The sequence below is a fragment of the Calidris pugnax genome, unplaced genomic scaffold (genome assembly GCF_001431845.1).
Source record: "Calidris pugnax isolate Ruff unplaced genomic scaffold, ASM143184v1 scaffold29, whole genome shotgun sequence".
In the NCBI taxonomy this organism is placed as follows: Eukaryota; Metazoa; Chordata; class Aves; order Charadriiformes; family Scolopacidae; genus Calidris; species Calidris pugnax.
In genome coordinates, this window is record NW_015090768.1 from 1750284 (window position 1) to 1773679 (window position 23396).

The window sequence follows — 23396 nt, forward strand, 5'->3', positions numbered from 1 at the left end:
CACAGATCCATCCTGACCTACAGCACCAGCGGTGGGGATGGTGACATTCTATCAGAGCCACCAGCGACACGATGGGCCTCGGGTCAGCACGGCCGTGCTGACCCGAGGCCCATCGTGTCGCTGGTGGCTCTGACGCTGCAGAGGACACCAGGGAATGTCCCCACTGGTGGGGGCAGCCATGCTGGACTCCCTGGAGTCATGGTGGACCTCTCTGCCACCGCTGTGGTGGGGTCCATGGCTTCATGTCGGCCAGAGCTGCAGCACCACTCTGCAGCTGGGACCTCCACCTCTCTCTCCCCACGATTTGCTAAATCATGGGGTTTTGAGCCCAACGGAGATGACCTGCTCCCCCAGCCCCCCCCGGGCCAGCTGGCTGCTGGGGGGGTGGGCAGCATCCATCCCTCCCAAACTCCTCCACAGCCTTCCCGAGTGCGGGGTTGAACTTGGAGTTTCTCCTGGAGCTCTCCTTCTGCTGCCATATGGCCCGTCTCAGCCCGGGGGACCTCCGGGGAGGATTTTTTCCCTCTGATGGTTGTCGTGTCAAAGATCAGGCTTTCTCAGCTGTCGCACCTACCAGCCACCCTCCTCCTCCTCCACCGGTGCCAAAACGCTTGCCCAAGCCTCTTGGGGCCCCTCGGTGATCCCTGGGGAGGGTTTTTGGCAGGGGGTGCTTCAAAGGTTGTCTCACGTTGGCATTTCCCTTCGGCTCTCCAGCAGCAGCTGCCCTTTGCTGGAGCCACGCAGGGCAGCATCGGACACGCTGCCGGCCGAATCGTCCCTTAATTAAGCCATTTGGAAAACGAGGCCTTGGGTAGGAGATTGTTTCCCCAGGCAGGAGATAGAGAGGGGTTTAAGCAGCCCCTCGGTTGCCTTGGTTCTGGCCAGGAAAGCTTCCAAAAAGTTTTCATGTGTTCCCTCAGCCGGGCTCCGGCCACCCGTTGTCCTGTCCCTGCAGCCCTGATGAGATATGACCCGACTTCATAGCGTCATAGAATCGTTCAGGTTGGAAGAGACCCTTGGGATCATCGAGTCCAACCATCTACCCTACTCTACATACTCCTCCCCTCCATCATATCCCTCAGTACCCCATCTAAACGTCCCTTAAACACATCCAGGGATGCTGACTCAACCACCTAACGACTTAACGAAGCCCACGGCATCAGGAGAAAGGGAAAAAAAGAAAACAACAACCAACAAAAAAATCCCAAACAAAAAAAAAGCGCCTCTTTTTCATTTTTTTTCATCAGGTGGAGGGGCCGGCAGATGGCGGGACCGCGGCGGAGCCAGGTGGGAGCATTGTGTGCTGACCCTCCCAATTAAGTGCGGTTAATTTGCTGTATCTCTATTAGCAGCTCCCGGCCCCGGCTTCCCCCCAGCGTGTCTCTCGCCGGCGGCCTGGCCCCATCTGTGCCCGGCCACCGAGCTAAATCCGTCTGGACGGCGGCTGCAAAGCAGCTGGAGCCCCTTTTCTCCCTCCTGGGAAGCAGCCCCCTGCCCCACGCCGGCCACCGCGGCAGGAGATGCCCCAAAACTGCATTTTTCCCCATCTGGGGGCAATTTTCCTTCCCTCCCTCTGCCCGGAGGAGCAGCGTGGATGCCCCAGGGTGGGGGGGTGATGGGGGGTCCCCCCCTGGCTTTGCAGAGAGGAGAGGGAGAGCAGCTCTGTGGGGCCACCGTGGCCACCTTGGCCACCATCCTGGTGGAGCTGGGTCCCAGCTGGCAGCTGCTGCTAAACCTCCCTTTCATCGCCTGCCAAAAAAAGCGTTTGGGGCGTTTTGCTTCCCTCTCCTCCCCCCCTCCTCACCCCCCCAAGTCCTTTAATCCTGACTTTCATAATTCTCCAGGCTGATGCCTGCAATCCCCTCTGCATCCAGCGTCGCAGGGATGGTGGGACACACACACACACACACACACACTGGGAAACACAACCCCCCCCAGCCCCAAAGTTTCTCAGGGACCATGGGTTTTAACAGCTTGGGGAGGGGGGGGGCAGGCAGGGATTTGGGAGATGCCCCCAAGGGTCCTGCCTGAGGTTTGGTGGGAGCTGCCTCCGGGGGGGGGGATGTTCTCAGCACACACACCCCCCACCCCCTCCCGGAGATGTGTTTCCTGCACGTAAGAGCACCAAGATGTTTAATTTACGTTTTTTTGGGAAGGAGGCCAAACAGCAAACGGTGTTGGTGAGAGGTGTCTAAGCCCGTCCCTGACCAAGGGGTCGGCCAAGTCCCATCCCGGGGCACTGCTGGGGGGGGGGTGGCTACCAGCAGGGTGGTCCTGGCCACTGCCACCCGTCCTGCCCTGTGAGCCCCCCCTGTCACTCGGCTCCATGCTGAGTGACAGTGATGTCCCCATCCTGTCCCTCAGTCCCCGTGGGACCATTCTCCAGCTCCGCTGACCCCCCCGAGCCATCCCACTGCTGATCCTGGGTTTTCCCTCCCCATCGGATTGGGGGGGGGGGGAAATGATGTCCCCATCTTCCTCGATCCCCGTGGGACCGTTCTCCAGCTCCACTGACCCCCCCCAGCCATCCCACCACTGATCCTGGGGTTTCCCTCCCCGTCGGATTGGGGGGGGGCAGCCATCGCCTTGGCAAAGCAGATGCCAGCTTGCACATTCCCAAGGGAAGAGCCTCTGATCCGACAGCCACCACCTTTTCCCAGTGGCTCCCAGTCCCACTGCCACCACCGAGCTGGTCCCAGCTGGAGCCATCACCTTCCCAGCCCAGAGCATCCCTGCAGGAGCCTCCATCTCTCAGCAAACCTGGGGTTTGCCCCCCAAAACAACAGAGCAGGAGCTCAGGGTCACCCCAGGTCCATGGGACATGGATTCCCCATCTGCTTGGGGACAGGGCACCGAGTCCCTAGGACAGAGGTGGGGGACATGGGATGGGGACACGGGATGGGGCTACAGGATGGTTAGGGGCTCTGGGTAACCTGGCAGTGCACCCAAAAAGCACTAAAACCACCAAAAAACCCCGTATCAGCCAGCATTTTGGGGGAAAGGAGGCAGGGGGCTCGTCCTGACATGGACACGGGAGCTCTTCACCCCCTGTTCCTCTGAGAGGAGAAGTCAGTTCCCACTCTGTTCTTTGGAGGAGCTTCTCCACCCCCCAGGGGGACACCATGGGGGTTCAGCTGGAGCAATCCCTGCCGGCCGGTGGGGTTTGACTTTGGCCGGCGCCGGGGAGCGTGGCTCGGGCTGGGCTTGGCTCGGGAGCCGGGCACCGGGCCAGCGGCTTCCCCGCGTCACGGGAGTCCAGCCCAGAGCCCGGCTCGGTGGCACGTTGTGGGGCAGGGACAGGGCTGTCCTGGCAGAGACATCAGACATGGGGCTGTGCAGACATAGGGGACAGGGGCCAACTGTCCCCCCAAATCCCAAGTCCCAGCCCCAGAATAGCGGGTGTGGGGTCAACAAGAGGAGGCCCCGGAGATGCTGGGAGGGCTGGAACCCCTCTGCTGGGAGGACAGGCTGAGAGAGTTGGGGGGGTTCAGCCTGGAGAAGAGAAGGCTCCGGGGAGACCTTCCAGCCCCTTCCAGTCCCTCAAGAAGGGGGGCTCCAGGAAAGCTGGGGAGGGACTCTGGATGAGGGAGGGGAGCCCTAGGAGGAGGGGGAAGGGTTGGACCCTGAAAGAGGGGAGATGGAGCTGAGATGTGGGGAAGAACTTGTTTGGTGGGAGGGTGGTGAGAGCCTGGCCCAGGTTGCCCCGAGAAGCTGTGGCTGCCCCATCCCTGGAGGGGTTCAAGGGCAGGTTGGAGGGGGCTTGGAGCAACCTGGTGTGGTGGGAGGTGTCCCTGCCCAGGGCAGGGGGTGGCACTGGGGGGGCTTTAAGGTCCCTTCCCACCCAAACCATTCCATGATGCCATCGGGGGAGGTGGGGTGCAGGGATCCGGGGGCCCAGGGACAGGCCATCTGGGATGTGTTTATCCCAGCCTGGTTTGGCAGAGCTCAGCACATTCCTGCCGTCCTCTGCCCTCACCCAAGCCCCAGTGAAAGGGATTCAGGTCTCACCAGCCCCAGCACGTGGGGTTTGGCAGGAATGGGGCTGCAGGAACCAGCCAGGAATAAGGGACAGAGCCAGGGACAGAGTCAGGGACTCGTTGCCCATCAGCAGATGGTCCCACCTGCAGCCAAAATCCCGTGCTGCTCCTGCTGCTCCCCACCTGTGACAGACCCCAGCTGCCCCTCCTGCTGGGATAATGAGGTTTTGGGCTGGGCAGGGAATGGGAGGGGGGGTGGATTTGGGCTGCTTTGAGCAGGATGATAAAAACCATGTTCCTTTGGTTGGTGCTGGAGGGGGGGGCTGGGGAGAGGTGTGAGAGCAGCTGAAAAATGCCGAAGCCCAGGGTTTGAGGAGGGGCTTCAATCACCCGGGCCTGAATTTTTATTGCAGAAGCTCAGGGATTTTGGGAATGCCACAAACGGGAGCCCTGGGAGTGCTTCCCCCTGGTTCCATCACCCTGGGTTCCCCCCATGGGTGGCTTTTCCTCCCCCAGCAGGGGTTTTGTGGTGCCTCAGCAAGCCTGTGACCTGCTGTCGGTTGGTGAGGCTCCAGCAGCTCCAGGTACCTCTTAATTCAGGGCAGCAGAAAGGGGTCCTGCACCCCAAAATGTACCGGAGAGGGCGGCTGCTGCTCCAGACCTTCCCTTTTCTCACACCTGGCCCTGGCTGCATCCCTCCATCCCTTATTTCTGGATGGGGAGAGGGTTTTTCCCACCCTGTGCTCTTTTTCAGGGATGTCCCCACAACCCGTGGCCGTGGCACCCGGTGGCCAGGAGCTGCTGGAGCCCTGGCAGCGCCAGGCAAAGTCCGGGAGCCAGGACACCTCCTCGCCAGCGGCCGCTCCCCAGATAAACCCGCAGTAAAAGGCCAAAACAAACTTTGCCCTATTTAAATAGCTGCCTGGAATCGTAAAATAAGAGCCCGTGAGTGGCGTCGGGGTGAATAAACACCCCACCTGCTTTCTCTGCAAGGAAATGGGCTTCGGGTGAAATCGCTGCTGGAGCCTTCCACCCATCTCCTGCAGCCACCAGCTCTCCCCCCTCCCCGTCCTGTCCCCCACCGGGGTGTCCCCTCTGCCCAGCCCGTGGCTGTCCCCGTGCACGGTCACGGATGTGAACACAGGGATCTGGGTTTGTTTGAGTTACGGGTCCTGGGAAGAGCAGGTTGGTCGCGTGGGGACAGGACGTGACCTTACATGAATTTCATTTGATTTTTATCGAGATGCTGGGAGGGCTGGAGCCCCTCTGCTGGGAGGGGGGGCTGAGAGGGTTGGGGGGGTTCAGCCTGGAGAAGAGAAGGCTCCGGGGAGCCCTTCCAGCCCCTTCCAGTCCCTCAAGAAGGGGGGCTCCAGGAAAGCTGGGGAGGGACTCTGGATGAGGGAGGGGAGCCCTAGGAGGAGGGGGAAGGATTGGACCCTGCAAGAGGGGAGATGGAGCTGAGCTGTGGGGAAGAACTTGTTTGGTGGGAGGGTGGTGAGAGCCTGGCCCAGGTTGGCCAGAGAAGCTGTGGCTGCCCCATCCCTGGAGGGGTTCAAGGGCAGGTTGGAGGGGGCTTGGAGCAACCTGGTGTGGTGGGAGGTGTCACTGGGGGGGCTTTAGGGTCCCTTCCCACCCAAACCATCCTGTGATTATATGAAGTACTGTATGGGGAGAGTGATCAGAAATAAAAGGGGAAGAGACCTTAAAGCAAAGCCCCGAGTTTGATGATCATTGCAGTAACGAGTGTTGAGATACAGAGAAATGAAACCAAAATTTATTCTAAAGTAGATTTAAAAAATGTATATAACAATCAGAAACACAGAAATCTTTTTTTTCAGGGACTCTGGCAAAGTTTTTAAGGGCGATTTTGCCCCATGCCTGCAGGGAGCCCCTTCACCCCTTCTTCCCGTGCTCGGGGTGTGTGGGGCTGGGGGTTTGTCTGTGCTCGCAGCCCCCGACATGGGCAGGTGTAGGCAGGGGGCAGCCCAGGAGCAAAATCCCAGGCTCGGGGAGAAAATAGCCCTTTCCTTTGGGAAGCGGGGAGCCGGGCTGCCTGAGTCCCTGCCTGCTCCTGCCTGTGTCCCTGCCTACTCCTGCCTGCGCCCCTGCCTGCTCCCGAGTGCACCCTTGGATGGTTCTGCCTGCTCCTGCCTGAGCCCCTGCCTGCCTTCCTGCCTGCCCCCCTTCTCCCCTGCCTGCCCCCCTGCCCGCTCCTGCCCACTCCTGCCTGCTCCTGAGTGCACACTTGCCTGCTCCTGCCTGCTCCTCTGCCTGTCCCTGCCCATCCCTGCCTGCTCCCCTGCCTGCTCCTGCTCCCCTGCCCATCCCTGCCTGTCCTTGCCCGTCCATTGCCTGCTCCTGTACCCCTGCCTGCTCCTGCACCCCTGCCTGCTCCCCTGCCTGTGCTCTTGCCTGTCCCTGCCCGCTCCCCTGCCTGTCCTTGCCCGTCCTTGCCTGCTCCTGCTCCCCTGCCTGCTCCTGCCTGTCCCTGCCCATCCCTGCCTGCTCCCCTGCCTGTCCTTGTCCGTCCTTGCCTGCTCCTGCACCCCTGCCTGTGCTCTTGCCTGTCCCTGCCTGTCCCTGCCCGCTCCGTCTCTCCAGCGCCCCCTGGCGGCCCTATCGGGGCGAGCGCTGGGGCCGCGGGTTCGAGCCCCCGGGGGGGAGCGCGGAGCCGGCTGTCCCTGCCTATCCCTGCCTGTCCTTGCCCGTCCTTGCCTGCTTCTGCACCCCTGCCTGCTCCTCTGCCTGCTCCTGCCTGTCCCTGCCTGCTCCCCTGCCTGTGCTCTTGCCTGTCCCTGCCTGTCCCTGCCCGCTCCGTCTCTCCAGCGCCCCCTGGCGGCCCTATCGGGGCGAGCGCTGGGGCCGCGGGTTCGAGCCCCCGGGGGGGAGCGCGGAGCCGGGATTCGCCGGCGCCTGCGCCTCGGAGAAAAAAATGCTGATTGGTTGGGTTGGTTTTTTTAAAGTAGTTTTCCTGACGGCATTTCCCCACCAAACCTGTTCCCCCCGGCACAGGGAGCGGCTGCAGCCTCGAGGCCTCTCTGCCCCCCAGCCCTGAAGCTCGTTAGGAGGAATTAGAGGGGGTGGAAGAAGCAGAAAAATGCAGCGACATGTGCTCCGGGGCGTCTGGCACCAGCTGTGTCCTGCCCGGCATCATGGAGCAGCGATGTCCCGTGGGGCTGGGGGCTCCTGACCTCCCCTGTGACACCAGGGACGTGTGGTGACACCGTGGTACCCACTTCTCCACCTGCCAAGGAAGAACTTGTTTGGTGGGAGGGTGGTGAGAGCCTGGCCCAGGTTGGCCAGAGAAGCTGTGGCTGCCCCATCCCTGGAGGGGTTCAAGGGCAGGTTGGAGGGGGCTTGGAGCAACCTGGTGTGGTGGGAGGTGTCCCTGCCCAGGGCAGGGGGTGGCACTGGGGGGACTTTAAGGTCCCTTCCCACCCAAACCATTCCATGATTGTATTCCCACAGTGCCAGTGCCCAGGGCTGGCTGGGAACGCCGGCTCTTCCCAGGAAGGCAGAGAGCCTGGAGCAGCACCTTTCAGGCCAATCCTTTAACATAAATTTGCAACAAAGGTAATTATTTTTTATTTATTTTTTTTTTTAATTCAGCTCTGTAGAACTGTTTAAAATATGCATATCTTTAATGAGTGACGTAAAGTTGGTTTTTTGGTGTTTTTTTTTTTTAAAAAAAAGAATATACACTTCTAAGGCAGTGAAACCCTGCTGCTCCAGGTCCCTGGTGCTGGAGGATCCCCCCGTCTGGCTGGTGGGACCCATCCTGCAGCCCCCGGGAGAGCCAGGGGAGCCTGCAGAGACCAGTCCGGAGAGGCAGCAGCAAGCCCTGCTGGTTTTATTTTCATAATGGGAGCTGCCAGCGCTTTTTAATTAAATTTGAGGATTTTTTTTTTTTTTTTTTGCCTCTTTTTACTGCTCAGGAGCAGTCTCTGTGCAAGAGACAGTTTTCTGTGGCTTGGTTTGCAGTGACTGGTGTAATGATTACCCCGCCTGGACACATCCCAGTACAGGGATTTCTAGTGCTGGTGTCACTGTTTGCACAGTGCAGCCCCCTCCTCCTCTGCAGTGGGGCTGGCAGTGGGGCAAACACTGAGTTTTCACAATTTTTCATTTATTTTGGGGCCCAGGCCATTGCCAGGGGCTGCAGCGGTGGCCGGCTCCCCGGCAGTGGCTTGGAGTTGCTCCGATGGTGGAATGCTGTGTCTCTGCAGCTGGGGCACCCCTGGGGGGGACAGCTCGGCGTGTGGGTCCCCAAATTGGGTCTGGCTCTTTCTGGCTCCCAGGTGGGTCCTGGGATGCTGGGGGAGAAGTCAACATGGAGAGAAGGTCAGGAGATGGGGAGGGGGCTTGGGTGTACGCGGCTGGAAGAGGGTGAGCTGTGAAGCACAGGGCTCCTCCAAAGAGGGAATAAATGGGAATTTCCTTGGGGAAGGGGCTGTGAGGGGCCTCGGTGGGGGGGATCCCTCGGTGGGAGGGGGTGAGAGCTGACGGAGGTGGCCCCACAGGACCCTTCTCCACATCACCACCCTCGTTTGCAGGTGATACACATTGAAAACACTGTTCTTGGGCTCTTCCATCAGAGGTGCCCAGAGCCATTCGCACGCCCACGGACAACGCAAAGCCCTTTTTTCCCCTCTTTTTCCCTCTTTTTTTTCTTTTTTTTTCCACAGGCAGGTGCAGCAGGGACGGGGATGTTCTTGGTCCAGCCAGGTCCCCATCGCGTGGAGAGGGTTGGTGGCTCAGGCAGGCAGGGTGGCTCCTTCCTCACCAAAGCCTGGCCCCTCGCTTCAGGCTGCACAAACTGCCACCATTTTTGGTGCATTTTTATTATGCTTTTTCAGCCAGGGAAGTGGTGCCTTAGCCTGATTCTTCCCATGGTCCTCCAAAGTCTGCCTTGAGTGGTGTTTGTGGTTATGGCAGCTGCGTCACCGTGGGGTGTCCCCACGTGTCCCCCCTGTGCTGGGGACCTGTGCCCCGTCAGCAGAGCAGGCAGCCCTGCGCTGCTGCTCACTCTTGCCTTGAAGAGGACCTCAACCATGAACAGGACCTCAGCTGTGAATGGGAGCTCCACCATGAATGGGAGCTCCACCATGAACAGGACCTCTGCCACAAATGGGAGATCCATCACAAACAGGACCTCCATCACAAACAGGACCACCACAAATAGGACCTCCACTGCGAACAGGGCCTCCACCACAAACAGGACCACTAAGAACATGACCTCCACCATGAACAGGATCTCCACCATGGCCCGAGGAGGACACGTCCCACAGTTCCTTATCCAAGCTGGCAGCCCTGCAGCTCTCTGCTCGTTTGTCTCTTTATCTAAAGTAGCAGCCACGGAGACCCCGTGGGACGTTAAGGCTGGGACAGTCAATGAGAGATGCAACGTGGACAACCAAGCACACCAGGTTAAACCCACTGCGTGGGGAGGTGTTGGAGGTCTTGCTACGGGCTGTGGGTCAAGCATGTCTTGTACTGGGAAGTGCCTATGCTTGACTGGTGGATGAGAGGACTACTGTTGTGGGAAGCAGGAGTGGCCAGCGAAAGGTTGCACCACTCAGGCTGGAGCCGAGGGTGCTCAGGATCTCTCAGAAACATGTCCTGAGCAATTGCATGTCCCCCTTGGACATTTTTGGGTCTGATGCCTAAATGGTTGTGTGCGATGGATGACCAGACCCATTGGCGCTCTTCTTCTGAGGAGAAGTTCCATGTGCTCCTGGCCGAGGTTCAGGCCCCTTTGCTCCCCCTGGACCATTCCATGGAAGCTGGATGGTCTTTGCACCATCCATGGGAAGTGATGGTCTTTGCACCTCGATGGCACTGGTGGTACATCAGCCATGGTGGCAGCACTGCTGAGGAACCACCTTGGCTCTCCTTGTCACCCCAAGGATGCACCACAAGCCCGCCCGGGATTTGGGGCCCCACTGCTGGTGGGGTGGTGAGACCCCTTGCCGGGCAGGGGAGCGGGACGAGCCGGAGCAGCGGGGAAACCTCTGGAGATGAACGTGCAACAACAGCTCCAGGGCTTGTTTTGGCTGCAGAGACCTGCGCGGGTCAGGCAGCCCACGCCACTCGTTAGCAGAGAGCCAGGGTAGTTCCTCTGCCTGTAATCACACTAATGAGTAGTTGTCCTGCCCAGCTGCAGCAGAGGCAATTCTGTGACCTGCTTTCGGTGTGTTTGATCTTGCTTTTCTTGTATTTCTGCGCCCGGGTGAGGTTTGGCCGCAGCAAGGACAGTCCAGCGCCTCTGGTCCGAGAGCGGCCAGGACCTGCACGTCGACGGAGGCCCATGTCCTCTGGGGCTCGCTGCCAGGAGACTCCCTGCGTGTGCCGTGCTCACCTTCTGGAAATATATAGCTCATTAGCGACCGACAGCAGCAGCATTAATGGCTCCGGCTAATTGCCCAAGCCTGACCTCACGCTGGTGGGGGAGGTGATGCCTTCCATGTGCTCTGAAGGTTCCTACATGGGAGCTGCTGCCCCTGCGCATCCCCCTCTGCCCAGAAATCCATGTAAATCATAGAATCATAGAATGGTTTGGGTTGGAAGGGACCTCAAAGATCATCGAGTTCCAACCCCCCTGCCATGGGCATGGACACCTCCCACTAGAGCAGGTTGCTCCAAGCCCCATCCAGCCTGGCCTTGAACCCCTCCAGAGATGGGGCAGCCACAGCTTCTCTGGGCAACCTGTTCCAGTGTCTCACCACTCTCATAGTAAAAAATTTCTTTCTGAGATCTAATCTGAATCTTTTTTTTTCCAGAAAATTCCACACTTCGCCCCATTCCAGGCAATTTGGAGATTCCCCTCACTGGTTCCTGGTCTCCCCGATGCCTCTGCAGGGGGTTTGTGGCTGGTGAGAGGAGGTGGTGGCCACCAGATGCTGCCACAGGGGATGAGTCACGACCCCTTTAATCCCCACATGGGCACCCGGCTCCCTGGTGAGATGGGGATAACGTTGAGGAGCCAAAATCAGTGCTGAATAACACCCCTGGGCATTTCTGGAGCTGGTTTTGTGTAAGGACCGTGGCCGCCTCCAAACCACCACCCCAGTGGAAAGCACAGGGGCTCTGGAACCTCTTCCCAGCCATTTCCCAGGGGGATAAGCACTGATTTCCTCTCCCCTCCTCCGGGAGAGAGTCAGGGTGGCCTCCAAACCTGCCTCTGCCCCAGCAAAGAACTGGGGAAATGCCCAGAAACACAAAGAGCAGAGCAAGTCCCCCTCCCCAGGAGTGACCTCTGTGGGTGAGACTGGCTGGGGGGGGGGGTGCAGGTCCCACAGGGGGGCTCTTCCCCCCCATCCCAGACCCCACATCTCCTCCAGCTGAGAGACCCCTGGCCCCACAGACAGTCCCACGGGCTTTGTCCTCTGCAAGGAGCCCCGTGCCTCAATGCAAAGCCCCCCTTGGGCACAACATCTCGCTCCAAAGCAGCGAGGAGGGGGACCCAGCCCTCTGTGCCCCACCACGGGCTGCTGCTGGGGGGCATTTTGGGGGGGGGTCAGGGACCCCTTCCCTGCTCCTGGTCATGCAGAGGAGACAGGATCAGTGTGGGGACCGCTCTGGATGGAGGAGCAGCTGGTCGCCGAGCATGCATTGCTGTGGGGGTCTCACAGGAGGAGGATTTGGGGTGCAGAGGGGTGCAGCCCACAGCCAGCCCCAGCATGGGGGGCTCTTGCCAAAGGTTCTTCCCTTGGGCTGGTGGCAGCAGGTGTGGAGCTTGTGGAAATCCAGGGCAGCAGAGCAAATACGAGCCTCAGCTCTGGGGCGTGATGGGGAGCGGGTGCCAGAGTCACCCCTGGTGCCACACACCACCCCAAGGGACATCTCCTCCCTCCCCAGGGGTCCTGGGGTGCTCTGCTCCCCCCAGAACCGAGGGAGGGAGGGAGAAGCAGGCAGGGCGAGGGGAGCTGGGGGGCTCTGCCCCATGTGCAAACAGCCCCAGCCACGTGCAGGGTGCACGGGGACGGACTTGGCACCAGGGCTGGCCCAGCCCGAGCCAGGCTCGTTTGTTATCTTAAATATATCTGCAGGGACAAGTGAGAAAACCCAAGCAGAAGAGCTGGGTTGCGTGTGGGACAGGTTCCCTCCCGCAGGGGAGGCTGGGGAGGAGCCATCTGCACACCCAGCAAACGGGCACCTGGGGCGGCAGGACAAAGGTTCTGGGTCAGTTCAACACCAGTTTCTATTGGAAATTGCTGGCAGGGAGGGAGATCTGCAGGACAGATGTGTGGGAGATCTGCAGGACAGATGTGTGGGAGAGCTGGATTTAGGGTAGGGAGTCTTTTCTAACCCATTAATTTGGTGACTTCTTGGGGACAGGGTTTGCAGCACTCTCAGCATAACCAGGAGGGAGCCAGCTGTAATATTGTTATAGCTAAAGGTGGAGAAAATGTGATATTTTTTTTTTTTAGTAATACCCTGATATGGTAGAGGTGACTCTACCCAGCTCTCGTGAGACACCCCGCCAGTGCTGCCTCCAGCTCTGGGGCCACCAACATCAGAAGGACATGGAGCTGTTGGAGAGGGGCCAGAGGAGGCCTGGAGATGCTGGGAGGGCTGGAGCCCCTCTGCTGGGAGGGGGGGCTGAGAGAGTTGGGGGGTTCAGCCTGGAGAAGAGAAGGCTCCAGGGAGACTTTCCAGCCCCTTCCAGTCCCTAAAGAAGGGGGGCTCCAGGAAAGCTGGGGAGGGACTCTGGATGAGGGAGGGGAGCCCTAGGAGGAGGGGGAAGGGTTGGACCCTGAAAGAGGGGAGATGGAGCTGAGCTGTGGGGAAGAACTTGTTTGGTGGGAGGGTGGTGAGAGCCTGGCCCAGGTTGGCCAGAGAAGCTGTGGCTGCCCCATCCCTGGAGGGGTTCAAGGGCAGGTTGGAGGGGGCTTGGAGCAACCTGGTGTGGTGGGAGGTGTCCCTGCCCAGGGCAGGGGGTGGCACTGGGGGGGCTTTGAGGTCCCTTCCCACCCAAACCATTCTGAGATTCTATGCTTCTATGAAATGTCCCTTTTCTTGACTGTAAAATAACTGTACACTCGCTCCCTGCCCTCCGTTGTGCTCCGTTAAACAAAAAGGCCCTTTTTATGGGTGCAAAAGCTGCCATGTGGGCTCTGCAGAGCGGCTGCCGCTGGCGGGGGGGAAGGAGAGGCCGAGGATGCTGAGGGCCAGGGCTGCAGGGTGACTCAGGGCGGTCTCCCTGCCTCACAGCTCTCCCTGCTCCGCCGTGTCCTCGCCAAGCTGCCGGCTCAGCAGCCGCCCTCCACACCCTGCAGCCCGGGCCGGCTCCCGTCCAGCAACACAAACAGGACGGGCTGGTTTTCGGCGGGGAGACGGGCTCTGGGAGCTGGCAGGGCTCGGAGGCGGCGCTGGTGAACGTGGCTTCATCCCCACAGTCACTTCTCCGGTGGGAGTGGGACCACGTGTCAGCGTGGGGCACATCAACAGTTGTACCCCGGGGGTTCTCAGCGCCCTATGGACCGTGCCAGTCCAGGTTCTGACTCTCCATCTCTTCTGGATTCAGGGTGGCGAGTCACCCTGCTGGAAATTGGCACAGTGTGGCTCCAGACTCAGACTTTGGCCAACCTTGAACCTTTGGGATGCGGGAACCCCAAGGTCCAGCCCCAGCTACCCACACTTACAGGCAGGACACAGGCAAGGGTGGCTCTTTCCACGGACCCAGGCTCTGCTTGCTGGCATGGAAAGCCAAGCCAATGGCTTTTCTCTGAAAAAAAAACCAACAGAAAAGTTCTTTGGTTCATTTTCTAGGGATGCTCATAGAATCATAGAGTCATAGATTTGTCCAGGACGGAAGGGACCTCCAAAGGTCATCTAGTCCGACCCCCCCGCAGTCAGCAGGGACACCCCCAACTAGACCAGGTTGCCCAGGGCCTCATCGAGCCTCACCTTGAATATCTCCAGGGATGGGGCCTCAACCACCTCCCTGGGCAACCTGTTCCAGTGCTCCACCACCCTCACAGTGAACAACCCTCTCCTAATCTCCAGTCTAAATCTGTTCCCCTCCAGCTTGAAGCCATTGCCCCTCGTCCTGTCACTACAGGCCTTTGTAAACAGGTTCTCCCCAGCCTTCCTGTAGGCTCCCTTCAGGTACTGGAAGGCTGCTATTAGGTCTCCCCGGAGCCTCCTCTTCTCCAGGCTGAACAACCCCAGCTCCCTCAGCCTGTCCTCGTAGCAGAGGTGCTCCATCCCCCTGATCATCCTTGTGGCCCTCCCTCAGAGGAGGAATGCAGCTCTGGAGCACCCAGCATGGGTCCAGCCTGGCCCCTGCAACATGGGACAGGCATCCAGGCTCCCGTGGGAGTCCCCACCGGTGTCCCCAAATGTCTCCCAGGGGTGGTGTGACCCTGGCTGTGGGTCAGTGGCTCAGAGGCTGAGCTCTCCCATGGAAGGCAGCTGGGAATGTGCAGAGGGAGCGTGACTCCCCACACTGGACCTGCTGCTGGGAGAGCAGGAAGGAGCCTGGATGCAGTCCTGAGTAACATGCTCTGACAAGCTCTAGGCAATCCTGCTTCAGCAGGGGAGTTGGACTAGATGATCTCTATGGTCCCTTCCAACTCTAAAAATTCAGTGAAATTCAGTGAAATAACGAGCGCCCACGGGCTGCGAGCGCGGTTTAACGTATTCCCCTTCCTGCCCTGCCCACGGGGCCGCGGCACGAACCCGTACCAGCCTAAAAAAAAAAAAATAAAATCAAATAATAGCACAGGGATAAAAACCCATCATCTTTGCAGTTTTCCAGCCGGATCCAGCTGCCGGAGCAGGGCCGTGGGTGGTGTGCCGGCACCGAGGCGGCGATGGCAGCGCGTGGGAGGCAGCAGCAGGCAGATGTGTGTCGTGTGGGCTGCAGCCGAGAGGGGAACCTGCCCGGGGAAGCGGGAGGCAGTTTTTGCTCGCAGGGAGGAGCACTTTTCTGCCCAGACGGTTACCAGCCAGCCCAGCACGTTGCACTTTGGCATGTCCCAAGCCTTCCCAGCGCTGCTGTTGGCCATTTCGCTAAGGCACCTTCATTTTATTCCCCTTTAATTTCTCCCAGTAACAACCCTGGGAGCAGCTCGGCAAGGGCAGGAGGGCTCGGTGCCCAGCTCAGGCTGAATTTCTTAGGGCAGTGTTGCTGACTGCATCATTTAACCCATGGTGGTGACGAGTGCTGGGGCTCAGAGGCTCCCCTCAGTCCCACATCACCCAAATCCTGGTGTCCCTCAGCTCTGCTGAGCCTTTTAGGAAGGGGAAACATTTTTTTCCTCCTCTTTTCCTTCTGCCTTTTCAGACGAGGAAGGTGGTGAAGCCCCATCTCCTCCAGGGTTGTTCCCAGGGTTGGTGTTTGAGGGTGGCAGCCAAGGTGGCTCCTTCCATGGCACCCAGGGCCTCGGGAGCCCCGGGGAAGGGGTGGGCTGAGGAGAGCTCATAGAAATAAACCACGCAGAGGCGATAAAAGCTGTGTTTGGTGTACCTGACCTTCTGCTTTGCAAAGTTCCAGTGCTGGTTTTCTCAGCTAAAAATACTTTTTACCTTGAGTGCTGTTAAGGAAGAACACCCGCTTGGCAGGTTGTTTAGGATTCAGGGGAAGAAAGTTCAGGCAGAGCTCAATTAGTCTGGCTTAATTTCCAAGTGAAGTTCTGCGTCGGCGTGATTTGCTTCGCTTCTCTGCTGCACATTTTAATGCACAGAGCAGAAGTGGGCTTTTTTTTTATTTTTCAATGCACGTAGTTAATGTAGAAGCACTGTTGTTAATTCACACGTTGACAGCCCTCCTCGTAACGAAACTGCTGGTTTTTCTGCTATGAAAAAATCCCTAGTGCTGGGCCGACATGAGCAGAGTATGTGGGAGGATAGAGCGGTGCGGTGCAGAACGGGTGTCTTCTCGTGAGCTCTGCCTGACTTCTCCTGGTCATTCCTGCTGTCCTTCTGCCAAGCTCCCTTAATCCCAGGAGTTCTTCTCAAGGGGGATCCCTGCACCACGAAGGTGCTGACACCAACAGCTCGGTGACAAGTGCTCTTGCTGCCTGCTGTATTCGCTGCGATGAGCAAGCCCCAGCAAGCATTAGGTACTGCTCAGCTAACGCTGCTTTATTGTTATATTAGTAATGCAAAAATATTGTTATTATATTAGTAATGCAAAGGAATTGCAAAAGGTACAGGTTTAGGTAGGCTGCTTGCTGTCTTCCACCGACTGCCTGCCACTTCAGCCTCCCCAGCAGCGACATGTTTTGCTTATAAAAAGTGCCAGGAATGGGTCATCTGTCACACTTCACCCTGCTGAAGCCATATGGTGGTTTGAATGGTCGGTATCTTCATGCAGCAAATTGAAAATCCAAATAAAACAATTGCCAGAACAAACTGAACAAGGAGTTATGAAGTCTTTCTGTGGCATGTGATAATTACGTGATACCTGAAGTTCTCTTATTGGTCAGAACTCATGGCCGTACTTGATTTTATTCAGAAGTAAACATAATGTTTTCTGTACAAGAAATCCCTGTATTTTGTACAGCCTGGGAAAAGATTAGTCTAAAAAAAAACCCAACCCAAATCAGCCTCCTCCCTGTCTGTACACTGTACATTCTGACAGCAAAGCGACATAACGCGTCTGGAGAAAACCCGCAAAGCAGATTTAGAAAGTTAAAAATTAGGAAAAAACACGTCTTGGGAATGAAACAAGGACCCCAAGCAAGTTCTCCCTCTGCCCTCAACTTGCTGCATTTCCTATTCTTGCTTAATAAGCAGGCAGCCGGCAGCTGTTGGCAAAGCTTGAAAATAGCAGCAGCGTGTAGCGTGTCAGAAAGGGCTCGGTGCCTGTTTTGGTCAGCGGGGCAGGAGCAGCTCCCAGGGCAGGTTATCTATAGGCTGGCCCTGGCCAAGGAGCGCTGCCTGTCCCGGCCATAAATAGCACCAAGAAATCCACTTCTCAGGAGGGGTGTGTGTGTGTGTGTGTGTGTGGAAATGTTGGTTTTACTCCAGCGTGAAACGATAACACAAGCGTCTGCTAAGGCAGGAGGACTCCAACAGCCTGCCCAGCCTTTGACGCTGGCTCCTGGAAGTCTTCTTTCTGCTTGTGTTGGAATTACCCCCGTGCTGTCTGCTAGTGCCTAACGACCGCCGCAGCAAGCAGCATTAACGAGATGACTGCCCTGAGACCCATGTGTGCGGTTTCGGTGATTTGGAAGCCGTAATATAAAAGTTACATCCTTGATTAGAAGCAGAAGTGCCGTGCTAATGGTCCTTGGGTATTTAATTCCCAGGCAATGGGTCGTCTGTGGTGCAGACCCTCAGGATGGATTGCCATTCAGCGTTGCTGAGCACGCAGGAAATATTTCCCTGGCAGGAAGTTTTGCCGACATTCAGAGAGTAGCAAAGCCTCAGACTTTGCCATCTGTCCTTCCCTCTGTCCTGATCCAGCACGGGCCGGGATGTGAGGAGGTGTGATGGCCTCATGCAGCAGCTGTGTGAGCCAGGAGCTGGGGGAAACGATGTCCACACCACAATGGAGAGTTTTGTCCATAAACCACATCCAGGGGCAGCAGCCTGAGGTGTGAAAAGCAGCTGGGCCGTTTCTCCCCGAAGTGGTGCATGGTGAGGGATGGCTGTGGTTCTCCCAAGCCACCCTGTGCAGTGGCCGGGATGCTGTCCCTGCCAGCCACGCTGGAGAGCAGAAACCAACCTTGGTGTCAACAGCGTCTCAGCCCAAACCAAACCATGGAAGATGTTTCATTTGCTGAGTACTTTTATTCCCTGGCCCTTCCTACACAAAGGCTCAGTCCACAAACGCAGTCCCACCAGCAGATGCATTTCAGCCAAGCTTCCTAAGGAAGCAATGATTGTGCAAATCAGCCAGCCTCAGCCATCTTCCCCATCCCCTTTGAGTTTGTTGGCCAGCATCAAGCACATTTAACGGAGCAACAACAACAACTGGAAAGGCCTTATCTTCTTGTAAGACCTGTGAAAGGAGGCAGCTGGGTGCAGGGCAGGGACTCAGAGATTGCTCCTCCAGAAGGAAAACAAGATCTCTAGAGGAGCATTGCTCCTCCAGGCTCTGCAAGGTATCCATGAATATAGTGGGACACACCTGGAGCTCCCCAGGTGTAGGAAGGCAGGTTTTCAGCTCTGCTGCTCAATGAAGTCACTGTTTGGCTTGAATATTTTCTCCTCTTTGTCCCCAGAGAGAAGAGCAGGCTGTGGTTCTGCCGAGGAATGGGCTGGAGGGATGAGCTGCCACATCAAGATTCAAGCTGGGATTCCCACAAGGCTGTGCCTGTCGAGTGAGGCAAAAGTTATCAATTTGAACGTGCCAATTAATGTTCAAATTGCTTTTCAAACAAGGCTTAAACCCAGGTAACTTCTCCTGTCCTGACAGGAGAACTACAACGCTCGTATGGGCACAGTGCTAGGACTCTCCCTTGGAGTTAAGGCTCCCTGTGGCTTTAAAAAATGTAAAACCCCCTTTTTAATGTTAAGAATCGAAATGTTGTCTTGTGGCTGGAAGCGCCTGAAAACTGTGAATTATATTTGGCGGGAAATGCTGCTGTTTGGACTTTTGACCTGCGTGGCTAATTGTCGGGCCCTTTTATTGCAAACGCCAAGGCGGGAGCAGGCGGTGCCTGCCAAAGTGTGCGGCTGGAGCTGGAGTAAACCTGGGGTTTTGTGATTGTATCGACATGAAGATCAATTTCCTGGTTTATCTTAAAATGCCTTGAATCTATCTCATGTGTGTTTAATTCAAGGCGTGACCCAAAACCTATTAACCCACGTCTGCACTTGGAAAATTTCGGGATATGAAATATCCGAATATCAGCTTAAAGTATAGCACAGGGGAGTTGAACATGCAGAATCCTTGTAAAAGCAGCAAGAGAGAGATGCTCTGGCTTCCCTCGGAGTAAAAAATCCCAAGGCCCAAAGACAGGAGGCTGTATTTTGTTTGAAATGTTTGTATTTTGTTCATAAAAACATAGGTGATGCAATGTAGCCTGGGTGTGTGTGACGGGGCAGGAGGCTGAAATGGGTTCAAGGCTTTTTCCTCAAAACACCTGCCATGTAAATACCAAGAGTTTTAATCGTGTGTTGCTTGGTGGCATTCGATTCATCCCCAAAGCCAAAGGCTTGCTTGAGGGAAATATTTTGAGTTCTGAGGATATAATTTATGGTGATGACTTACCAATAACCCAAGAACGGGGTGACTGGGCTGTGTGAGCAATGGGGTGCTTTGATCCCCCGCTGCCCCAGGGGTGGTACGGCAGGAGGGGCTTCCTCAGAGGCCCCCAGAAAGCAGATCCGAGGTGATACTGCGGGGAAAGCTGACACAAAACGATAAATACAACCCAAATCATTTTCAACTAATCTAGAAGAAACTAAACTGTGGGCTTACTTTTCAAAATTTTGTGGAGTCTGCAGTTTATGAGCAGTGCGTGGTCAAGAACTGAGCAAACATAATGAAATGACTCTCTAAAGCAATTATTTAAAGAGGTCCAACTTCTACAAATATGAGAAGTATTGTCCTTGCTGAGGATAAACTTAATTACACTAATAGGTAAGAAAAGGTTCTGACAACTTATTTAAAGATATAAACTGACAGCATAGGAAATAGTGTTTTAGAAGGACGTGTCAAATCTGTGCCAGTTCAATGTTTTAATATCTCAATATAATTCCCACTGGCTATAACTAGAACTATAAAGACTAATTAATACTGCAAACGTTTACCATCTTTGCTTGATATTGTCTTCTAATTGCGTGTATCTGCTAACCAGGTGAGTATAAATGTTAATGCAAGAAGGGAATGTTATTTTATGTCTAAGAACAAGGTGACAACCATGTCTGGGAACAAACCCTGCGGGGTCCGAGCTCCCACCTGCCCGTCCCACTGCTGCCCGGAGGGGAAAAACAATCTGCCATCTCTGATTCCACACTCTTTGGACTATTTTTTAACCTATTTTTATAAGGCAACAAGATGGAGAAGAAGGGCAGAGCGAGATACTCAGCAATTTCATCTATTTGTGCATTTACATGGATACATGCAAGCATAAATTTGTGTCTGGGGTCACGCTTTACTCAGGTGTATCAGTATGCTCTGAAAGTGTTTTAACTGCTAATTAAACTCTGTAACTTTGCTGTAGCCAGCCTGCATTATTTAATCCTCACATAAGCGCTGCACATGCCCCGTGTTTGTTGCACATGGGAAATATGCACAAGGCGGAATTGGTTAAAAAATAAAAAGAAGTCAATGGATTTTTTTTTTCCACTGTTTTTCCCTCAGAGCACCCTTGAGCTGACCGGTTTCTCCCCCGAAGGAGAACCGGGACGGGTAGGCCGCGCCCCCCGCCCCTAGCCAGCGGGCGGGAACGGGGGCGAATGGCGCCTGCCGCCAGGCTTCAGAAAGACAGGTTAAAAAAAAATAAAAATAAAGAGGCTCATGGCGTCAGGTTTGATGTCACCGCTGCTGGCAAACCCTGTCCAGGGCCCGGGGACGCGGGCCGGGGCGGCGGCGATGGCGGCCACACACAAAGCGGGGCGGTGCATGCTGGGAGTTGTAGTCCGGCGGGCGGGAGCGGGCGGCGGCAGGCGGTGGCCGCCTACTATTCCCATCGTGCCCCGCGAAAGGAGGAGGAGGGGGGGGGGGCGTGAGGTGCCCGGATGTGGCCGGCGCCGGAAGAGAAGCGGGTCTCTTCGGGGCCGGCCATCTTGTGCGGCAGCGAGCAGGGCGCGGGGGGCCCGGCAGCATCGGAGGAGGATCCCGCCGACGGGGGCCCATCATGCCCGGTCACCTGCAGGAGGGCTTCGGCTGCGTCGTCACCAACCGCTTCGACCAGCTCTTTGATGACGAGTCCGACCCCTTCGAGGTGCTGAGGGCGGCCGAGACCCGGAGGAAAGAGAGCGGCGGCGGCGGCGGGAGCCAGGGGGGCGGCGGGGCCCGCGGAGGCCCGGCGGGCGCCCAGACCAACTCCTCCGGCGGGGCTGGCGGCGGCGGCAGAGGGGCCCGGCTCCACTGCACCTTCAGTCCTTTTCTCTCTGCTGAAACTGCTGGAGGAAGACTGAGGCGGCGGTGGCGGCGGGAAGGCCCCGGGCAGGGCCCAGGCGGCGGCGGCGGCCCCGGGCCTCGCAACCACGTGTGGGAGCGCATGGCGGGAGGAGGCCCCGGGAGGCGGCGGAGCTCCGGGAGGAGCGGCCACACGTGTCCCCGCCGCCCGGGCCGCTCAAAATGGAGTCGGGCCTACCCGGGGGTGCCCGGGAGCTGCCTCCCGGGGGTGCCCAGGGCACGGCGGAGGAGAGGGGGGGCTGCAGGAACGTGGAATCCCAACGCCTCAGCCTAAACCGAAATGGCGTTCGGGGCCACCGGGCGGCTCTGGCAGGGTGTCGGGCGGTCCCGGGGCTTCTCGCAGCTCGCGTGGGTTGTTTTTCTTGGGAACGGTGGTCAGAGCCTGGCCCGGGTTGGCCAGAGAAGCTGTGGCTGCCCCATCTCTGGAGGGGTTCAAGGGCAGGTTGGAGGGGGCTTGGAGCAACCTGGTGTGGTGGGAGGTGTCCCTGCCCAGGGCAGGGGGGTGGAACTTCATGATCTTTAAGGTCTTTTCCAACCCAGACCATTCTGTGATAGAAATTATGCGTGTGTTTTAACAATATATTATGTGAATTCTCGGCCACCTTCGTGTAAACCCATAAGATATTCCGCATGGGAAACTTTGTGGAGGAAAAAAAAAAGTATAAAGAGGTGAAATGAATAGTCTGTGGGCAAAATAATGAGTAGGACAGAGCTCTGCGTGCAGGGGGATAGATTCTGTGGGTGCAGGTGGGCCCATGGCAGGCGGTTGTACGGCACACGAACTTGGGGCACGCGGCAGATCGGTGCAGGACTGGGATTAAATTGGAATCCTTGACATGCATGGAAGTGCGGTGACAGCGGTGGAGGTGCGGGTGAGGAGATGCCACCTGCAGTTTAACTCCCAACCATCCTTTCGGGAAAAAGCAGCCAGTTCAGGAGAGTTATATGAAAAGCATCTCGATACTTTAGAGTTTACTGCAGTGCGTGTTGCAAAATTATCCTCTGCCGCCTTTGATGCTTTTATAAGAAAGAAACTTGTTTTAATACAGTAGTTATTTTGGAAAATAGGCATCCCAAATGTTAGTTGAAAACACCTTGTGAGAAGCAGAAGGCAGGGGCTGCGTTACGAGACTCTTGGCTTATGGATCTTTTGGATTTTTAACGCTTGAGAGCTTGTTTTTGTGTTTTGTTTTGTGGTTGTTTTTTTTTTTTTTTTCCCTGGGAGCAATAATTTATCCCGAGTGGCGATTTGCTCTGGAAATATTTGTCAGCCACAGAATATTGGTGTCGTCCCCGGCGAGGGAAACCCTGAACGTTGTGCAGTGGGTTTGGCCCACAGGAGGGAGGGCAGGGGGGGGTTCAGTGGGGCCAGCTGTCCCTGTGTGTTTACCTCCCGGTTTTCACATTCGTTTTCAAGACCAAGCACTACTTTGCTATAAAAAAAGGTATTTGGTGGCTTATTATAGCTGCGAAACAGAGAAAGGCAGGTCTGCTTTTGCAGCAGTGCATCTCTGTAGTAAACAAAGTCACTTTCCAGTTTGAAAATGTCTTTTTCTGGGGGGGGTGGACGACGATGACAGTTCTTTTAACAATATAAAGGCAGTAAAAGTCATTTATCGACGGGGTTTCTTTCCTGTGTGAAGGTATTGCAGTTTAAAACTATTCTCCTACTATGTAAAGGTGCAGATTATTTGTCTGGTGAGTTAGCAGTTCAAAGCTTTGTGATACTAAGAAATAAAAAAAGAAAAAAAAAAAAGAGAAATAACTTGTATTTTTGGTTAGGCTTCACCGGGGACCGGGTGAGCACAGGGTGTCAAACTCGAAATTCAAAAGCCGTGGATTATTCATTCCAGTTCTGCAACATACCTTTAAAAAAAAAAAAAAAGCCTGTTTGCTTTCCTTGCTGAGCTTTAGGTCTTAAAACCAAATGGTCCTCCTTAGTTTGAGAAGCCTTTTCAAAGTAAATGTGAGTGAGTTTAACCCCTGCGTTTCCTCGGGGAATAAAGGTGATGTAGCAAGCCATGTGTGTCATGCAAAGCTCACCTTAAATACAGCTTGGAAGGTGAGGAAGACATTGTTCCTTTGGGTGTGTTGGCTTGGATATCATTACAACTGTAGCTTCTTTAGCCCCACCCAAATATGACATTGCTTGTTAGGCAGGAACTTAGTCCTTTTTTAAAAAAAAAAAAAAATTTAAATTGGCAGCTTTAAATTTAAAGGGTAATTCACATTTCTTAAGCCAGCGTTACTGTTTTTCCCCTCAACCTTTTGGCAAGAAAATAGTATAACAAATGAGTGGTGTGTTTGTTCAGATCTTTCTAAAGAAGAGTAAACGGACCTTTTGGAGGAGTGGAAAAAAAACCCCTGTATTTAAG

At 56.1% G+C, this 23396-nt stretch overlaps 1 protein-coding gene across 1 annotated transcript in view; it reads left to right on the forward strand.

Moving 5' to 3' along the window:
* The first annotated feature begins 20612 nt into the window (after positions 1 to 20612).
* Positions 20613 to 23396, forward strand: part of SERBP1 (SERPINE1 mRNA binding protein 1) — a 21970-nt gene continuing 19186 nt past the window's right edge. The window contains exon 1 of the mRNA XM_014937216.1: positions 20613 to 21205. Within this exon, the coding sequence (XP_014792702.1) occupies positions 20738 to 21205 (468 nt within the window). The 5' untranslated portion in view covers positions 20613 to 20737. The remainder of the gene's footprint in view (positions 21206 to 23396) is intronic.